This window comes from Octopus bimaculoides, chromosome 9 (genome assembly GCF_046866305.1).
Source record: "Octopus bimaculoides isolate indiv1 chromosome 9, ASM4686630v1, whole genome shotgun sequence".
Taxonomy (NCBI): Eukaryota; Metazoa; Mollusca; class Cephalopoda; order Octopoda; family Octopodidae; genus Octopus; species Octopus bimaculoides.
The window spans coordinates 57,443,011-57,464,028 of NC_142936.1; the positions used below are offsets into that span (position 1 = coordinate 57,443,011).

At 36.8% G+C, this 21,018-nt stretch overlaps 1 protein-coding gene across 1 annotated transcript in view; it reads right to left on the reverse strand.

Annotated features, from left to right (window-relative positions):
• LOC106878814 (polyamine-transporting ATPase 13A3) overlaps positions 1 to 21,018 on the reverse strand; it is a 164,873-nt gene that overhangs the window by 88,981 nt on the left and 54,874 nt on the right. Inside the window, exons 2-7 of the mRNA XM_089357562.1 lie at positions 20,971 to 21,018; positions 10,855 to 11,022; positions 6,035 to 6,093; positions 4,185 to 4,281; positions 2,671 to 2,753; positions 1,781 to 1,855 (exon numbers count right to left, since the gene is read on the reverse strand). The exon at positions 20,971 to 21,018 is cut by the window's right edge and continues 38 nt beyond it. Of these exons, the coding sequence (XP_089213688.1) occupies positions 1,781 to 1,855; positions 2,671 to 2,753; positions 4,185 to 4,281; positions 6,035 to 6,093; positions 10,855 to 11,022; positions 20,971 to 21,018 (530 nt within the window). The remainder of the gene's footprint in view (positions 1 to 1,780; positions 1,856 to 2,670; positions 2,754 to 4,184; positions 4,282 to 6,034; positions 6,094 to 10,854; positions 11,023 to 20,970) is intronic.

A 21,018-nucleotide genomic window follows, 5' to 3' on the forward strand; every position in this document is an offset into this window, starting at 1 on the left:
CATTATTTACAATTGACGGATATTTATCCTCATCTTGTTTGTTGTTGACACAACGTTTCAGCTAATATACCGTCCAGCCTTCACCAGGTGTTTTGGGGAAATTTTGAACCTGGGTTCTCATTCTTAAGGTATTTTTCGATGTTATTATTATTATTATTATTATTCAGGTCACTGCCTGGAATTGAACTTGGAATCTTGGGGTTAGTAGCTCGTGCTCTTAACCACTATACCATATGCCCACAAGCATATGGCATAGTTTTCTATAGTTAGCTAATTCTGAGTCCCAAATGTATTTTAACTTTTTAATTATAAAAAAATGGACTGATTGAATGTGCTGCAAAACAAAACAAGAAAACAATAATTAAATAAACTTATAAAAAGAAAGAAGAAAACACTGAAAAAATACCATTTAAAATTGGCCCAGGGAAAAAAATGTATTTAAACTGTAATAGAGAAATAGATTTCTGCTATTTGCCCCAAGGACATAAAAGAAAAACAGTATAAACACTTACACACACTTACACAAACATGGTAGGATAATTACATGAAATATAAATACGGAAATATAAATAAAATTTCTTTCTGGAATGGTAGATCTTGAAGCAGACAAAATTATAAATAATAGCATGAACGTATTGGGTTAAAAAATCCTTTGGATAAAAATGTTGAAGGCTGCATGAAGTTTCTAAATTCTTATGGCAACAACATAAAAATCTTGCTGGTAAGAATGAAGCTTCTAAAATTATTTTGTTTTGAATTAACTGAAATCCTCCAATACATTAAATTGTACACGATATTAAATGAAGAACGAAGCACAAAAATCAATAATGGCAGTTAATATATATCCAGAGATTCAAACAATATCCAAAGTTTGTTCCATCTTTAATGGAGAATGGATCCTCATCATCATTATCATTTAACGTCCATTGTCCATACTGGCATGGGTTGGACGGTTTGACCAGGGCTGGTAAGCTGAGAGGCCGCACCAGACTTTAGTCTGATTCGGCATGGTTTCTACAACTGGATGCCCTTTCTAACGCCAATCACTCCAAGAGTATATATAAAAAGGTAAACGATTTTAAGAAAACAAAAAGGAACTCCAAAATTTTCTACCTTAGAATTTAGTTTTTGATTGCGAATACAAGCAGCCAAAATGAGGTTCCTCTGAAGGGTCTCCAGAGTATGTAGCCTGGAGATCAGGAAGCCTCTCCAGACTAAGCTGCTACTTCTCTGCATTGAGATCACAGCTCTTGTATTACAGACATATAATTAGAATGTTTCAGGAAAGAATCTCATGACAGGTTTTTCAAGCTGAGCTAACTGGCAGGAGACTTAGGGATAGACCACAAACGAGATGGTTGGATAACATCCATAATCTCAGTTGGTTATGCTTTGGAATCCAGCCAGAAAGTCTAATGGGGACTGCTTCAGGCAGGACCATATTGAAGAGGTGCCTGGAGACTCTAATCCCATGACTGTCCCAAGAATAGTAGATGGATGGATGGATTATTAATATGTATTTGGGGAGAAAATGTCAGTTTTGAAAAGTTCAGAATATCAAGACATGAAGTTGGAGTTTTTCAAAAATAGAATGTTCTTGCAAAATCTCAATTGAAAGAATGGTAAAAAAGGAAGAATTTTTGAAAATGCTGAACTGAAAGAATGGTAAAAAAAGGAAGAATTTTTGAAAATGCTGAACTGAAAGAATAGTAAAAAGGAAGAATTTTTTTAAAATCTGAACTGAAAGAGTGGTAAAAAAAAAGGAGGAATTTTTACTTACCGTTGAATGACCTCATCTGATGTAAGACCTTTGCAATCATGGAAGAATATCAAAGATGTATCTTCTTCCAATCCTCTGAGAAATAAAATGAGAAGTGAGAAATATATGTTACATAAAATCCTGTTTTCTTAGACAACATTAAAACTCCCGCCAACATTAACTATGCTTTTAATACAGTATGCCCATAATTGACGTTATCTCGGGACAAATATTGCAATAAGCTGGCCTATCAATGGTGTATCCATGTAGTGTATATACATTACACTACATGGATGGATATTATAACTAGTGCACTTTTCCTGAATGGTAAGTTTTACTATGAAAGGACACTACAATTGATGTTTCAATGAACCGTTTCTTCTCGAATAGTGTACTACAAGATGACAAAACGCAAAAATATTTTCTTCCTATTTGGTGTTTGGGAAGTGACAAGACTGACTGATGCAAAGAAAAACTGATGCTGAAATAATAGTAAAAAGGGTATTCCAGATAACCCACAATAATTAAAGTGGATTTTATGATGGCACTGGAACTAGAAAAGTTAAACCCACTACTACAGCTACACTAAAGGATCCTCTTTCCTCTGTGTCCTCCCTGCTTTATTGTTCATCATTTTACTGGGGCATTTTGTCACGGCACAACAATAGTAACGTTTCTTTCTGCACTGTATAATTTAAACCGTATCCAACTGCCCAATACAACATGACTGAGAGGGTAAATTCAATGTAGGATTTGAAATCAAGACCATCATTCTGGCAATGTGATACTATATCTTGACATGTTACTTTGTGAACAAGTTTTGATTGTAAACTATTACATTGTAAGGGAAAAAAAGAGAAAAAAAGGGGCAGAAATAAAGCATCATCACCAAAAATATCTCAGAATCTTACCTTAGTTTTCTATAGTTACCTAATTCTGAGTCCCAAATGTATTTTAACTTTTTAATTACAATAAACTGGACTGATTGAATGTGCTGCAAAACAAAACAAAGAAAACAATAATGAAATAAACTAATTAAAAGAAAGAAGAAAATACTGAAAAAATACCATTTAAAATTGACCCAAGGAAAAAAGTGTATTTAAACTGTATTAGAGAAATAGATTTCTACAATTTGCCCCAAGGACATAAAAGAATAACAGTATAAACACTTACACACACTTACACAAACATGGTAGGATAATTACATTAAATATAGATACGGAAATATAAATAAAATTCCTTTCCGGAATGGTAGATCTTGAAGCAGGCAAAACTATAAATAATAGCATGAACGTATTGGGTTAAAAAATCCTTTGGATAAAAATGTTGAAGGCTGCCTGGAGTTTCTAAATTCTTATGGCAACAACATAAAAATCTTGCTGGCAAGAATGAAGTTTCTACAGTGGAGAAATTCAAAGGATTGCTTTGGGCCATTGGTACAACAGCCGTCATGTCTAGAGGAGATGTGGGTGCAAATCCCACAAGCAGCCTTTGACTTTTTCTATCAAAAGAGGATTTTTTAACCAAATATTTACATATTATTTATTTATAGCTTTGTCTGCTTCAAGATCCACCACTCAAAAATAGAATTATTTAATGTTCTCTCAAAGTTTATCAATTTTTATGACATCAACTATACATAAAAATATAATCCAAAATAAAAAAAATTAGTATATGTGTGACATGTGAGATACCAATTGCAATACCTATACATATAGATATATAACCTGGATAATTGTATAATCAATGCTTATATTTCTGCTATTAGTTTCACCATAATTTGGTTCTTCACATAACACTTTGTAATCTGCCTAATTAAAATGAACAATGCAAATAGAAGGTGGATTATGAAGCATTGCCTGAAGAACAAAAGTGTGGTGAAACTAACAATAGTAATATTTAAAGAAAAAAAACCTGGCACTCCATCGGTTACAACAGGGGTTCCATTTCATCTGATCAATGGAACAGCCTTCTCGTGAAATTAACATGCAAGTGGTTAAACACTCCACGAACATATGTACACTAAACATAGTTCTCAAGGAGATTCAGCATGACACAGAATGTGACAAAGCTGGGCCCTTTGAAATACAGGTACTACTCATTTTTACCAGCTGAGTGGACTGGAGCAATGTGAAATAAAGTGTCTTGCTCAAGGATGAAATGCACTGCCAGGAATTGAACACACAGCCTTACAATAGCGAGTCAAATACCCTTACCATTAAGACTCGTGCTTTCACTAGGTAATGTAACAAAGGATTATCCAACAAATAGGAGAGAGAGAGAGCAAGAGAAAGAAGGGGAGAGAAAAGGGAGAGGTGGACAGACAGATGGATGGACCAACAGACAGACAGGTAGGCAGGCATGCAGACAGGCAGACAGACAGACATGGAGAGATACATGAAATGCTCAGGTTGTGTACGCATACCGATTGTTCCATGGCTGTATCTTGTAAATATGCAGCAGTGGAAAGTTTGCCTTTATAAATGGAAAAAGATGCATCTGCAAGTTTGATAAGTTGGGTGCTGTGAAGGAAAGAGAAAAAGAAATGAGGTAATTTCAATAAACACAACAGATTTAAAGAGTCAAGTTTTAATACAATTTAACAAGTTATTATAGCAGTATTTCCATTTGTGTGCCATAAAGGGAGACAGGTGTAGGGGTGATATTTTTCTCAAAGAAATTAGAAATGTGTTGTTGCCCTGTCAGAAGATTTTCCACTAAAGCCCATATATCAATAGTATAAACTACAGAAATTCAAATGAAATTTCATATTATCACAGAAAAAGCAAGATTTTTGGTTTTCATTTTACAATAAATTATTTACTATTGAACACTGGTATTTATTGTTTACTAGCAGAAATACCCGGCGTTGCCCGGGTTAAAGAGAATAATGAAATCTAAAAACGCCGTCTAGACTACGCATCATCTTTATATATAGAGATGTATATACACACACGCACCCAAACACACGTATATATATGTATATCAATATAAATATATGAAAGTCAATGAAGTTTCGTAAAAGAAGGTGATCATGTACATACTTTCTTGCTGTTGTGATTATAACACCTCATTGTAAACTATGTTCCTTGTTTTCCCTTGTGGAGCATATACAAATAGGTTTTTTGTTGCTGCCCACTCTTGAGCAGCCAACATACAGTTGTCCATGTGAGAAGCAGGGCTCTTCCAAGAGAAGACCAGCTACAGACAGTGTTTGACCCTGATATTTGTTTATGGACATGGCAAAAGTCACACGAAGGGGGAATTGTAGTCTTCTGAATGTAAAAGGAATGTCTGCTCCTGATGGAGTAAGAGGAATTCTTGGAATAAAGACGTCATCCCCTTTTGCACATCCAGAAAGAATGGTAGCCTCGATAACGTGTGACATCATTTTCTAAATAATGCTCATCTGTTATGTTCGGGTTAAAATTTCATCAACATCAAAAATATATGAATTTTCATGGGAGTTATGGCCGTTATGCAAAGAATATAATTTCCAAATTTCATAAAGATCCATTCAGTACTTTTGAAGTAGTTTTGGATAAGAAAACAAATTACTAATGTGTGTGTTTGTGTGCATGTGTATGTGTGTGTGATGGGTGTATATATGTATAGATATCTGTATGCATGTATATATATGCATATATGTGTACATATTACATGTACATCTATATATATATATATATATACATCTACACATACGTATACATATACATGTATGTATAGATCTATATATATATTTACATATACGTGTACATCTATATGTATACATATACATCTCTCTCTCTCTATCTTTCTCTCTCTCTCTCTCTGAAAGTATCTGTCATTACAGTATCGAAATGGTGTACATATACATGTATATGTATACATATACATCTCTCTCTCTCTCTCTCTTTTGTCTCTCTCTTTCTCTCTCTGTGAAAGTATCTGTCACTACAGTATCGAAATGTGATTGTTTCAGTTAGTGGAATAGTTTCATTTTTAAAGTGAAAGTATTTGACATGAGTGTTTTTGTTTCACTTTTGACACGTAATACTTAAATAGTGGAGGAGATATTATGTTGCCGTGTGCTCGAACTCTGCAAGAAGTTAATAATTTTTTTTGACTAAAACACAACTGGAACCCTAAGTAAGGCATGTGTAAAATTTGAATGAAATTGGTTGCGTAGTTCTCGAGTTTTAGGGATTCACACAGACAGACAGACAGACAGACAGACAGACACACATTCTCATTTTTATATATATAGATAAACAGGAAAGTAGCAGATAAACAAACCTGACTCCATCTGTGGCTATTATGTGAACATCTGCCACAAACCATTGCTTGTATTGGTCCTTAAAAAGAAATAAAAGATATGTTAATCATACATACATACATACACATACACACACACACATACATGTATAGATATATATACACACAGATAGAGACTTTTGGAAATGACAAATTCACAGGAATGTAGTGATACCATTTAGAATAAAGAACTCAAAGCCAGTGGCCAGGGTGTCAATAAGTTTAAATTCATAACTGTGAGTCTGACAAAATATAATTTGTCAGACTCATTTTTATGGATTAAACACACGCATACAGAGGCATGCACGGACGGACGGACGTATGTATGTATGTATGTATGTATGCAACAATGTGACCGAGCAGGACATCAGATGTTGTTACACACTGCTGGCCACAATGTGCTTTTGCATTGATTTAGCCTTCAAATGATGCCACCTTGCTGGCTAGGCAAGCAGTCAACATTCCTCCACTGATCAAATGGGGAAACTGGAGCAACACAAAATGAACTGTTTTGCTCAAGAACACAAAATGCTACCCAGTCAGGCAACTGAACCCACAATCTGTCAATCATGAGTGAAACACATACACACACATACATATATATATATATATATAGATTAATTATAAGAATCATTAGAATCTAGGCACATCAACATGTAGGATGCCAGAAATGGCAATGTGCAATAACATAAGATTCACAGTGAGGTAAAACAACCATGAAGGCATTGCATTTGTAGGGTACTGTAGATATGTAAGTAACAAATCCAGTTTAAACTGTAGATCTGACACAAAATTGATTCTAGGTGCAGCATAGCTAAAAAAACAGAAGAGCACAAATGGGATTTAAAATTTACAACAGCTGTTTCGGTAGAAGTATTTTGACGTATTCATAGATTACATCATAGCATAAACCAACCATCTTCAAGTAAAATTTTAAACAGGTGTAAACAGGAAAGGTAAAGCCTAGTTGGTGACATATCCAACAACATATTGGATAAACGGTATTTTAAAAGAGACCATTCAAATTAAAAGATAAGTCAGAAGTATAATGGGCATGCAAGAAGTAAAGCGATCAAACAACTCGATTATTTCGAACAGTTATCTTTATTGGTTTATAGCCATAACTTGCTATGGGGAAAGTGGGAAAAAAAACATAGACAAACTGTAGCCAAGGTCATCAAAATCAGAAAGATATCTTGTTGGTTAAGTGAGATAAAAGACAGCAGGCCTCAGGGCAGCAGCAAGTCATAAAACTGCCATCGCCTTTTCAAACTTATACACACACAGACACTCACATTCATACACATTTATACATATATATATATAAACGTATGTGTCTGATGGTGTACTTGCTTTTAATGAGTCTGCAAAGAAAGAAAGAGGCTTGGAGATGCCATTATGAAAGACTGCTGAACATGGAGAATGAATGGGAGGAGGAGAGTCTGCTAAATGTTGACTTAATTGAGGGACCAGCTACCCGAATCGAATCGACAGAACCCTGGTAGTTAAAGTAATTAAGGATATGATGAAGACAGGGAAAGCCTCCAAGCCCATCAGGAATCACTGCTGAGATGCTTAAAATATTTGGCGGTGTGGGTTATGGCCTAATCACCTGTATTGTAAATCAGGTGGTTCATGAATGAGTCATACACAATGACTGGTATTGCAGCACCATAGTCATCTGCTACAAAAGTAAAGGTGATGCCTTAGACAGAAATGATTACAGAGGCATCAAATTGTTGATCAGGTGATGAAAGTTACGGAGAGTGTCATAACTCAGCTAATTAGAGAGAGAGTTAGTCTAGATGAGATGCAGTTTGGTTTTGTGCCAGGCAGAAGGACCACTGATGCTATATTTCTGGTAAGGAGAAATACCTAGCTAAAGATAAATCTCTGTACTTAGCTTTTGTTGACTTGGAGAAAGCTTTTGACAGAGTTCCTCATCCCTTATCTGGTGGTCAATGCAGAAACTAGGGATAGACGAGTGATTGGTGAGAGCCGTACAAGCCTTGACAGGGATGCTACCAGTAAGGTGAGAGTAAGCAACAAGTACAGTGAAGAATTCAGAGTACAAGTAGGGATTCACCAAGGATCAATGTTCAGCCCCTTCTTGTTCATCGTAGTTCTCTAGGCAATAACAGAGGAATTCAAGACAGGCTGCTCCTGGGAGCTCCTCTATGCTGGTGACCTTGCTCTTATAGCTGAATCATTACTTGAACTAGAGAAGAAATTCTAGGTATGGAAGCAAAGTCTAGAATCAAAGGGCCTTAGAGTTAACCTAGCAAAAACCAAAGTCATAGTAAGAAGGAAAGCAGACAAACCACAAATCCCTTCAGGTAGAAAAGGTGTAGGTAGAAATTCCATAAGATGCACCCAGTGTACACATAAAAGGAGCAGCAACATCAGAGGAAGGTTAACAAAGAAACTAACTTTTGTATGTAGAAGGTGCACAGGTACAATAAATGCTGAAAATGCACAGAAAATAGACTCCCTGCAACTGCCAGTGGGAGGCAAGCTAGAGGTAGTAGAAAGCTTCTCTTATCTAAGTGACCAAGTTAGTAGTGGAGGTGGATGCTCCAAGAGTGTAGCTGTGAGAATAAGATTAGGCTGGGCAAAGTTCAGAGAGCTCCTACCCCTGCTGGCAACAAAGGGCCTCTCTCTCAGAGTGAAAGGCAGTGAAACATTGGCTGTGACAGCCGGCGACATGTGTAGGCTTGAAAGAAATGAAGCCAGTATACTTCGCGGGATGTGCAATGTCAGTGTGCATGTTTGACAGAGTGTTAGCATCTTGAGAGAAAAGTTAGGAATAAGATATGGTGTGCAAGAGAGATGACTGTGCTGGTATGGTCATGTGATGTGTATGGATGAGGACAGTTGTGTAAAGAAGTGCCGATCTCTAACTGTGGAGGGAATCGGTGATAGAGGAAGACATGGGACAAGGTGGTGAAGCATGATCTTCAAACTTTGAGCCTCACAGAGGCAATGACTGGTGACCGAGACCTTTGACGAAGTGCTGTGCTTGAGAGGGCCTATCAAACCAACCACACCTGTGCTGGTGGCACATAAAGAACATCCTTTGAACGTTGGGCCTCACAGAGGCAAAGTGGCTGAGTTCCTTTCGAGTGTTGGACCTCACAGAGGCAAGGTGACGGAGTTCCTTTCTAGTGTTGGGCCTGACGGAGGCAATGACCAAGTCTTTTGGCATTATGTCGAACTTGAGAAGAACACCCATCAAGCCAAGCAAAATCGCAGTTGTGACAGATACTGGTGTCATGCAAATTGGCACCCGTGCTGGTGGCATGTAATTGCACCCCAGGGTTACGCAAATGTACTGGTGACACATAAAAGCACCCATTACACTCTTGGAGTGGTTGGCATTAGGAAGGGCATTCAGCTGTAGAAAACCATGCCAAATCAGACTGAAGTCTGGTGCAGCCTTCCAGCGTGCCAGCCCAGTCAAACCGTCCAACCCATGCCAGCATGGACAATGGACGTTAAATGATGATGATGATGATGATACACAAACACAATATATATATAAACACACATACATATACACATGTTTATGTGATGATGCAATACATATATACACATATACATATATGCATTCTTGTGCATACACACACACACACACAGAGCACTATATTCATATACTTATATAAAATACTGAGATATAAACCAAACAATATATCATAAAGATAGAAGCATAAGGTCATCGGCCTTCTGGTTATGTAATCTTATTATATTTGTTTGCAGCCTCCAAATTCTTTAAATAGTGAAATATTTGATAATCAGGTTTATGACCTTCTAGCTCTCTGTCAATGAGTGCTTATATATCTTTCTTATAATTCTTTGTTTATATTAAATTACTTGCTTTATATCTCTATATTCTACATAAGTATAAAAATATAGGGCTATGTATGTGTGCCAGTGTGTGTGTGTGTGTGTGTGTGTGTGTGTATATATATATATATATATATATATATATATATATATATACACATATAAATACAAATGGTATTTTTATAAGCTTAAAGCTTATAGTGATCACCGTGTAAATGATTAAGGAAAATAGTCTAATAATGGGGCATATAAGCCTTCAGCAGAAAAAAGTAGGCTTTCCTGTATGCATGGGACTCGAACCTACATATCTTTGTTAACATGACTAAGTGTATTACCGATTACACCAGCGAACCAGCCTGCTCCTTTCTGTCAAATAGCAGGCTGATTCGCTGGTGTAATCAGTAACACACTTAGTCGCATTAACAAAGGGATGTGCGTTTGAGTCCCACGCGTACAGGAAAGCCTACTTAAGCTTATAAAAAATACCATTATTATTATTTACTGAATTGTAAAACTTGACACCGCTTAACAAAACCATTCATATATATACATACACATACACGTATGTATGCATGCACAAGCATGTGCTTGTATACATATGAGCATGCTTGTATATATGTGTGGGTGTGTATGTATGTATATGCATGCATGTAAATATATATGTATATACATGTATGTATAAATACGTGTATATACATGTATGCATGTGTATACATATGTGCATATATATATATATATATATATATATACATACATATATATTCATCATCACTATCCTCATTGTTTAACATCCATTCCTCAAAAACCGTGTGGTTAGCAAGAGAAATGTGATCCAGCTGTAAAACTAAATGTTCTGGTGACAACCAACAGTGTTCCATACTAACATGGAGGTTAAAAAAAAGAGTTACAATACAGTTTATTAAAAAAAAGAAAAAAGAAATACATAGAATATAATTTACCTGGAGTAGAACGCTTTCAGCCTCCTCTAATGAACAACTGTCACATGTTAAATAAAGATAATAGCGAGGCAACCAGTAGCAGAAAAGGTGCAGAAATCCTAGAGAAAGCACTGTCAGAATCCAGTAGAAAAACTTCTTTGTTTTGTTAAGGCGGTACCCAATAATTTCCTGAAATAAATATAGTACTGGAATGAAAAATTCTGAAAAAGTAGCAATAGATGAAATTAACAACTGAGATTTTACTATAAATCATCGTAGATATTACAAACACCAGTTTGAGAGAGAAAAAAGAGAGCAGTTCATGAATGGGACTCAAACTACATGTGAATTATATGCTGAGTGACCATGTTCTTGATTATGTTGTAGAGGGTTAAGTGGCTGATGAATTATCTGGAGAAGATAATGAAGAACAAATTAAAGATAGAAAGGAGAGAAGAGTGTTCTCTGTTATGTTTTCAGTAATGCGGTCTGCTAGCAAAAGATAGGTACATCACTTGAATAAGGTCAGTAAGTGGTAGTACCCAATGACCAAAACAAACTGCAAATATAGCTGTGACCAAAGAATGCAACCAGACTCACTCATAGTTCATTCTGTCTCCTCGTGTTCTGTCTTCGACCAGCCTAACTCTGGTCTCTCTCTCTCTCTCTCTCACACTCTCAGTTTCTTTAACCACTTGCTTCTCCTAACACTTTACCTCCACTCCTTCCACCCCACCCTATATAAACTAGCTCATTCAGATTCCTCTACCTTGTATTTTAATACCCCACCACATGGAATAGAAACCAGAAGATGTTCAGATAAGCAACTTGTTTTCCAACCTAGCACACATCTAAAACCTCTTTTCAGGTAGCAAAAGCCAAAGTCTTAATAAGTAGGAAGGCAGACAAATCACAAATCCCTTCAAGTAGATGGCCCTGCTTGATCTGTAGAAAAGGCGTAGGTAGAAACTCCATAAGATGTACCTGGTGTAAGCTATGGACACATAAGAGGTGCAGCAATATCAAAGGAAGGCTAACTGGGAGGATAGTTTTTGTGTGTGGCAAATGCTCAGAGGCAATAAACACTGAAAATGTGCAGAAAACAGTTTCCGTCACATGCCACGGGGAAAAACTAGTACTAGTTGATAGCTTCTGTTACCTAGGTGACCAAGTCAGTAGCGGGGTTGGATGCTTTGAGAGTGCAGCTGCTAAAATAAGAATAGCCTGGGCAAAGTTCAGAGAGCTCCTATCTCTGCTGGTGATAAAGGGCCTCTCGCTCAGAGTAAAAGGTAGACTGTATGACACATGTGTGTGAACAACCATGCTACATGGCAGTGTAACATGGGCCGTGACTGCTGGGGACATGCTCGCAAAGAATGAAGCTAGTATGCTCTACTGGATATGTAATGTCAGTATGTATACACGACAGAGTGTAAGTGCCCTGAGAGAAAAGTTGGACTTAAGAAGCATCAGATGTGTGCAAGAGAGATGACTGCACTGGTATGGTCATGTGTTGCATATGGATGAGGACAGCTGCGTGAAAAAGTGTCACACCTTAGCAGTAGAGGGAACCTGTAGAAGAGGTAGACCCAGGAAGACCTGGGATGAGGTGGTTGAAGCACCACCTTCGAACGTTGGGCCTCACTGAGGCAATGACAAGTGACTGAGACCTTTGGAGATATGTTGTGCTTGAGAAGACCTGGCAAGCCAAGTGAGACCATAACTGTGGCCTATACCAGTGCAGCATAACCGGCCCATCTAAGATTACTCTTCAATCATTGGGCAATAAACTGTGCTTGTGAAGACCGGTTGAGTCAAGTGAAGCCATTGGTGTGGCCAATGACAGTACCACCTGATTGGCACCCATGCCAGTGGCACGTAAAAAGCACCATTTGAGCGTGGTTGTTGCCAGTGCCGCCTGACTGGCTCCCATGCCGGTGGCACATAAAAAGCACCATTCAAGCGTGGTTGATGCCAGTACCACCTCACTGGGCCTCATGCCCGTAGCACGTAAAAAGCACCCACTACACTCCCGGAGTGGTTGGCATTAGGAAGGGCATCCAGCTGTAGAAACTCTGCCAGATGAGATTGGAGCCCAGTGCAGCCTTCTGGCTTGCCAGCCCTCAGTCAAACTGTCCAACCCATGCCAGCATGGAAAACAGACGTTAAACGACGATGATATATATATATATATATATATATATATATATATATATATATATATATATATATATATATATATATATATATATATATATATATATATATATATACATGGATATAGCTGTGTGGTTGAGAAGCTTGCTTTCCAACCATGTAGTTTCAGGTTCAGTCCCACTGTGTGGCACCTTGGGCAAGTGTCTTCTGCTATAACCTCAAACCAACCAGTGCTTTGTGAGTGAATTTGGAAGACAAACTTAAAGAAGACCATCATGTGCATGTGTGTACCTGTGTTTGTCCCCTCCACCATCACTTGACAACTGATATTGGTGTGTTTATGTCCTTGTAACTTAGCAATTCAGCAAAAGAGAGTGATAGCATAAGAACTACGCTTGCAAAAAATAAGTCCTGCAGTTGATTTCTTCGATTAAAACTCTTTAAGGCAGTGCTCCAGCATGGCCACAGTCTAATGACTGAAACAAGTAACAAAATATAACCATTACATTTGACAGAGTAATTTGAATGCCAAATGGTTAACACACCTAATATGTCTTGTTCTGCACAATGGAGTAAAATATCAAAATAATACCTAATTCAAAATTATCACATATCTTCGTGTTCAAAAAGACAATTCATATTTCAATATCCATCAGCCTTGTATTCACAATAAACACATAGTATTCATCATCATAATCATCATTTAACATCCTCTTTTCCCATGCTTGCATGGGTCAGACAGAATTTGCTGAGGCAGATTTCTAACAGCTGGATGCCCTTCCTGTTGCCTACCTTCATCTGTTTCCAAGCATATATCCATGTGTATATACATATATATATATTCCAAGCTATATCCATGTATGTATATATATATATATATATATATATATATATATATATATATATATATATTCCAAGTTATATCCATGTATATATATATATATATATATATATATATATACTTTTTTCCCCCATAGCTAGACATGTTTTTCACAAAACAACCTTGCTTGTATGGTAATGATGCTCATTTACTACCATTCATCATGTAGTGCATAGGAAAGGGCACACACAAACACACATATACATATGTGCATGTATGCAAGTGTGTGTGTATATGTGCGTGCGTATGTGTGCACGAGCACACATGCACCAAATCCACTCACAAGACTTTGGTCATCCTGAGACTATAGCAGAAGTCACTTACCCAAAGTACCATGCAGTGGGACTGAACTCAAGACCACAAGATTTGGAAGCAAGCTTCTTAACCACATAGCCATGCCTGCACCTAATACTATGTATTAATATTAGTTTCCATTTAATCAAATTTATATATTTGTTGGTGTGTGTGTATAAGGGGTGGGGGTCACCTATGTTAGTAAGATTACAGACAGATGATTAATGTTTCAGTAGTTATAATCAGTGTGGAAAGCCTGTCGTTTTATATTATTTAAAATCAATATCATTTAAAAATCAATATTTGTCTCACTAAGACAAAACATTAAGTTTCCGGCAAATCTAGTCTATAACCTAGTTTCAAATCATAGTTGAGAGCAAGACATAATGAAACATAGCGATCTTGTTCCTGAAGATGATATAGAGTTATGCAATATTGTAGACACAAGATCTGTCCTCCACAACAGAATTGTTAATGCCGCTCCCCGCCACTAAAGGTGATTGGTCTGTGAGAGCCCTGCGTTGGTGCCACATAAAAAGTACCCATGCTGGCACCAAGTAAAAGCACCCAACACACCCTGTAAAGTGGTCGGTGTTAGGAAGAGCGTCTGGCAGTAGAAACCAAGCCAAATCAAACTGGAACCTGATATAGCTTGCTGGCTCTGGTCTTGCTTGCTGGTTCTGGTCAAACAGTCCAACCCATGCCAGCATGTAAAATGGACATTAATTGATGATGATGATGATGATAGTGAGAAATCATGCAACATATCAAGGACATGTAAACAAATAACACCCTTCTGAGAAGCCATTGTTTACATACAGCCAACACACACAAAGAGTAGGGAAAATATGAACTTACACTTGTTATAGATATAGCTGTCGTGCTTTATAGTATATAATGTTGTATAGTTAAACACACATGTTGTAGTCATGTATATTTATATATACGAATTGTATTGTTATGTTACCAGTTATATATTTAAATTGATACAAGGTACATACTATATGCATAGAAATATTTTGTTAACTCTCGGAGTGGTTGGCGTTAGGAAGGGCATCCAGCTGTAGAAACTCTGCCAAATTAGATTGGAGCCTGGTGTTGCCATCCGGTCTCACCAGTCCTCAGTCAAATCGTCCAACCCATGCCAGCATGGAAAGCGGACGTTAAACGATGATGATGATGATGATGATACTAGTTGCGCACATATACATATACCAAAATATTGCTTTATAATTTTATACATGTTACAAAATTCACTTTGGAAATACATAGTAAAGGGTTTGCTCCTACTGCAAGAATATTGTTAGGTGCAGGAGTGTGCTTACCAACCACATGGTTCCGGGTTCAGCCCCACTGTGTGGCACCTTGGGCAAGTGTCTTCTACTATAGCCTCGGGCTGACCAAAGCCTTGTGAGTGGATTTGATAGGCGGAAACTGAAAGAAGCCCATCGTGTATTTAAATATATGTATGTATATGTTTGTACGTCTGTGTTTGTTCCCCCACCATCGCTTGACAACCGATGCTGGTGTGTTTACATCCCCATAACTTAGCAGTTCGGCAAAAGAGACTGATAGAATAAGTACTAGGCTTAAAAAGAATAAGCCCTGGGGTTTGATTTGTTTGACTAAAGGTGGTGCTCCAGTATGGCCACAGTCAAATGACTGAGGCAACTAAAAGAATACTATACTATATATAGTATACTATATATAGTATAGTATAGCCATGGGTTGAGCAATACCTTCTGAGTGAAATTGGTAGACAGATATATATCTACATCAAACATGGTCATCATCATTTTATGACTGCTTTCCATGCTGGTGTGGGCTGGACAGTTCAACAGAGAAATAGCAAGCTGCAAGGCTTTTTTGAGCTCCAATGTCATCTGTCTGTTTGTCTACCTCTCTCTCTCTCTCTCCATACATTGAAAATTATAAACTTAAGCTTATAAGCATTCACTGTATATTGGTTATAGAAAATAGTTTAATATTGGGACATATAAACCCTTGACAAAAAAAAAAATGGATATTAATACTTGTGGGAATCGAACCAGCACTTATGAAAATAAGAGGTGTGGGTTCAATTCCAACATGTACTAATAACCTTTTTTTTTCTGTCAAGAGCTTATATGACCTAATATTAAACTATTTTCTATAGCCAATACATGGTGAATGCTTATAAGCGTAAGCTTATAATTATATTTACAGAATTTTCATTCATAACCATTTCTCAACTTATATAGAACACACACATACATATATATTATACATGAATGTATGTATATGTGTCTTGCATGCATACATTTCTGTGAATGAGTTCATATTTTTTGCTTTGTTATTATGTGCATTTGCTGTTTGTAAACAAAACAACAGCCTCACTACCTATACAGGCCATGTTGTATGCTTGCAGTCAACCATGAAAGCACAACTGGGTTTCTTACACTGAACTGACATGTTGCATGATCTTTCTAAACAAAAGGGTTTGTAACTGTAGTAACGCCGTGCGCATGCGTAGTCTCACGCATGCGTAGAATTAAACAACCAAGCGTTCCCGCTCAATTCATTCTCTTTCTTGCTGGCCAGCGATTGAGCATGGACGTGTTTTTGCTGTCTCTCACCATCTTTCGGACTTACACTCGACAGCTCGCTTACACCTACATAACAACGTCCCAACAACTATGCTCACACAATCAGAAGCTGTAACAACAAGAGCTAAAGATGTATATATTTACCAACTGAATAAATGTTGTTTAAGTTGATAGTCTGGAGTTCAGCGTTCCGTTTATATTCTTAATTTTATATAGGAAAGTCAGGTATACATCTAATGATGTATAACCAACTTTCCTATATAACTATGCTCAAATCATTCACTTTTTGACTGACTTGCCTGGAAACGGGTGAGGGTTAGTGGCAAGAAGGACATCTGGCCATAGAAAAATCTGTCTTGACAAATTCCATGTCTTATGTGAGCATAGGAAAGTGAATGTTAAAACCGATAAATCATCATCATCATTTGTTCATGCTGGTATGGGTTGGACCATTTGACCAGAGTTGGCAAACCAGAGAGCTGCACCAGACTCCAGTCTGATTTAGCATGATTTCTATGGTTGGATGTCCTTTCTAATGGACATATATATGCTCCAGGCATATATATATATATATATATATATATATATGCATGTTGTAGACATAGCTATGTCATGTTTTAGTCATACCATGTTGTATAGTTATATACACAAATTCCAACAGCCCTATGCAAGCGTGGAAAAGTAAATGTTAAAACAATGGTGACAGTATAGACTTTGTTAAGCAAAACATTAAAATTAATCACAAATGAGAATGTATTAAAGTGTTGTTTATTCTGTGTTAATCATCTACAATGTGAGAGAGGACTTCATCTGCCATTCAATCCTAGGCGTTGTTTGTCACCTAACTGGAAGTCCCTTTTCTGCTGACCTGTTCAATAACTAGTCTGTAGTAAAGGTCCTCCTCAGCTACAGTCCGTCTCTTATGAGTTCATAGGCAATGAACTACAATAGTTATATGTACCTGTTGTAGACATAGCTATGTCATGTTTTACAGTTATATAACATTGTAAAGATATATATACACACACACACACACACACTTTATGGATATAATGTTGTGACATTATATGTACCTACATATTGTAGACCAGGATATGTCAAGTTATACTGTAAGGTTATATAGCATATATTTAACTGGATACTAATCTTAATAATGAAATTCTTGACAACCAAAGCCATTTTGACACTGAAGAGTTCTAAAGAAGAACAATAATACAAGGAAGGAGTTGAACAAAAAAGAAATATTTTATTGAAGTCGTCCTAGAGTTTTGGTCATAAAATGTGTGTGTTTATTCACCGCCCTATTGACTAGTACAATGATTGAATAGAGTGGTATGTGACTAATGAACACAGAATTAGCCAGTCTCATACACAAACAGATAATAACAGTAATTAATCTGTCAGTAAATGAACAGCTGCTCTGGGTTTCTCGTTAATAACATTTGTTGAACTTTTTAAATAAATATATCGTGAAGATGATGATGATGATGAACTAACAACAATAAAAAGTGCAAATATTCTGTAATAGAGAGGAAAGGTTTTAATGTGTCTACAACATGGTACAAGGGCTTATTTTGCAGCCTTTAATACATTATCAGAAGGGAGATTTTTAGTTAGAATATCTTCTCAAATAAAATGTTGGATAAAACGACTTGCAGTATTTGATCTGGAGCTTTGCATTATGAGTTCAAATCCCAGCAAGTTAAACTTTGCTTAACTGGTACTTATTTTATCAACCCCACCAAAAGGATGAAAGGCAAAGCTGAACTCAGTGGAATCTAAATTCAGAATATAAAGATGGACAAAATGCCACTAAGCATTCTGCCTGGCGTGCCAACAATCCTGTTAACTTGCCCACCTTGGAGATCCCATAATATTGATTTCAAATTTTGGCACAAAGCAAGTTCAAGAAAGGGGTTAAGTCAATTACATCGATCCCAGTATTTCACTGGTACTTATTTTATTAAACCCAAATGGATGAAAGGCAAAGCTGACCTCAGTGGAATTTGAACTCAGAATATAAAGATGGACGAAATGCCACTAAGCATTTTGCCCAGCATGCTAATGATTCTGCCAGCTTGCTGCCTTAGTGATTTCATATTATTAATGTGACATGATAATACATATGTGACTTTTTCTGTTCAGGTTTTCGATATTTTATTCATAGTGAAATTTTATTCATAGTGAAATTTTATTCATAAAAATGCAAAAGTATTAAAACTGAAGAATAATTAAAACCGTAGATTACAAAAGCCAAAGATTAAGATTGTTGGGCACAGCAATTTCTTTGTGTTCTTTACTAGGTTAAGATGTTGTACTTCTGCCATACCTAAGAGAAAGATAAGTACCACTTATAGTCTAGATGTTTGTGTGTTAAAAATAGCATTTGAGCTCCCTTGTTTGTTACAAACTCAAACATTTCTAGAACTCTTCATGACAAATGTAAGATCGCTAAACAAATAAACATTTTTATATAATATTGTAGGAGATAAGTAATTCATTATCATGAGAGAGAAGGGTGGGGGCAGGGGTAAATACTGGTATAGTAAACAGCTTCTCTTAGAGTTGTCTTGACACATTACAATCCTGCTCCATAGTTTGGTTAGAGGCAGGGGTGGGAGGAGATATTTAAAGATTTACTTGAGTCATATGAACTTCTATTGTTTCAACTAATGAATAAAAACCTTAACTTGGGGACGTCTCAACTATGTTTTTTTTTATCTATAAACCCCTTTGATCACTATTTTATTCAGGTGGACCACCATAGCTGTTTTTTGCTTCAAAACTAGTTTTATAGAAACTTCTTTCAAACTTCCTATTTTGTTTTTCACTCATTAACTTGTTTAAGTTGAACTAAGCAAAACTCAACAAAGAAACCTAGCTGTTTCTTGCAATATATACTGATACATACATCTAAAGCAAAATATTTTCAGGGCCCTTAGAGTATTATTGTGGATCCCTAATTTTACTATTTTGTCGAGTGGACTCCACAAAAATCTTATATGAACTCTCTGGAGCCATATGGGCTTTGATTAGCAACCCAGCTAAGACCATTCCTGGTTCTATGATACAAACTAACAGTTTTAGTGATCTAAATTGGAACTTTCTGTCAAAATCACATGTTATTTTATGTTCTAAACAAACAGCAACTTAATAGTGACAAAGCTATTTTACTAAATTCTTTATTATTTGCAAAATTAATTAAAACAAAGGCAGTACATTTCAACAGAAATATGGTAATTGATCTAACTACTCCTGGCTATGAATATAAAAACTATATCCCTCTGCCAAACCATGTTGAGCCAGTGTGACAGTGTAGGCTCATCAAACCAATATAATCTCAAGCTCAAATTTTCAGTCTCCACATGGTTAGTGGAGAGAACATGCTGAGGCCCTCGTCCTGCACATGGACAATCAAATCCTAAAGCATCAGTATATGGTGTTCATATTTCCAAGAGATATTAAAAATATGGTGTTTCTAACAAAAGTCACCAGGGATAGTAAAATCTACCTTTTACTTGTTTCAGTCAATAGACTCTGGCCATGCTGGGGCATCACCTTGAAGAACTTTCAGTCAAATGAATCAATCCCAGTATTTTTAAGAAGCCTGGTACTTATTCTATCAGTGTCTTTTGCCAAACTGCTAAGTTACAGGGACGTAAGCACACCAACACCAGTCGTCAAGCAGTGGTAGGGGACAAACACAGACACAATGACACACACTCCACACCAGAAATGTTGAGCCCGATCCTTCTGGTGGTGTAAAGCACTTGTGGTGGTGCCACATAAAAGCATCCAGCGCACTCTGTAAAATGGTTGGTTAGGAAGGGTGTCCACCCATAGAAATCATGCCAAATCAGACTGGAGTTTGGTGCAGGCCTCCAACTTGCCAGTTCTGGTCCAACCGTCAAACCCATGCCCACATGGACAATGGACATTAAATGATGATGATGATGACATATGTAATGGGCTTCTTTTAGTTTCTATCTACCAAATCCACTTACAAGAACTTTGGTCGGCCCAAGGCTATAGTAGAAGACACTTGCAAAGGTTTCACACAGTGGGACTGAACCTGGAACCATATGGTTAGGAGGCAAGGAAATTCTAAGGACTACAATAATTTATTTTTCTCTTTTTTTTAATTTTTATTTAAAGCAAACAACTGAAAATTTGTCAAAGCTAAACAAGGAATAGTCATAGACTAATGATTGAAATACAAACCATCTGGTCTTCCTCATTGCCATTGATATAGTCCCTATCGGGCAGCAT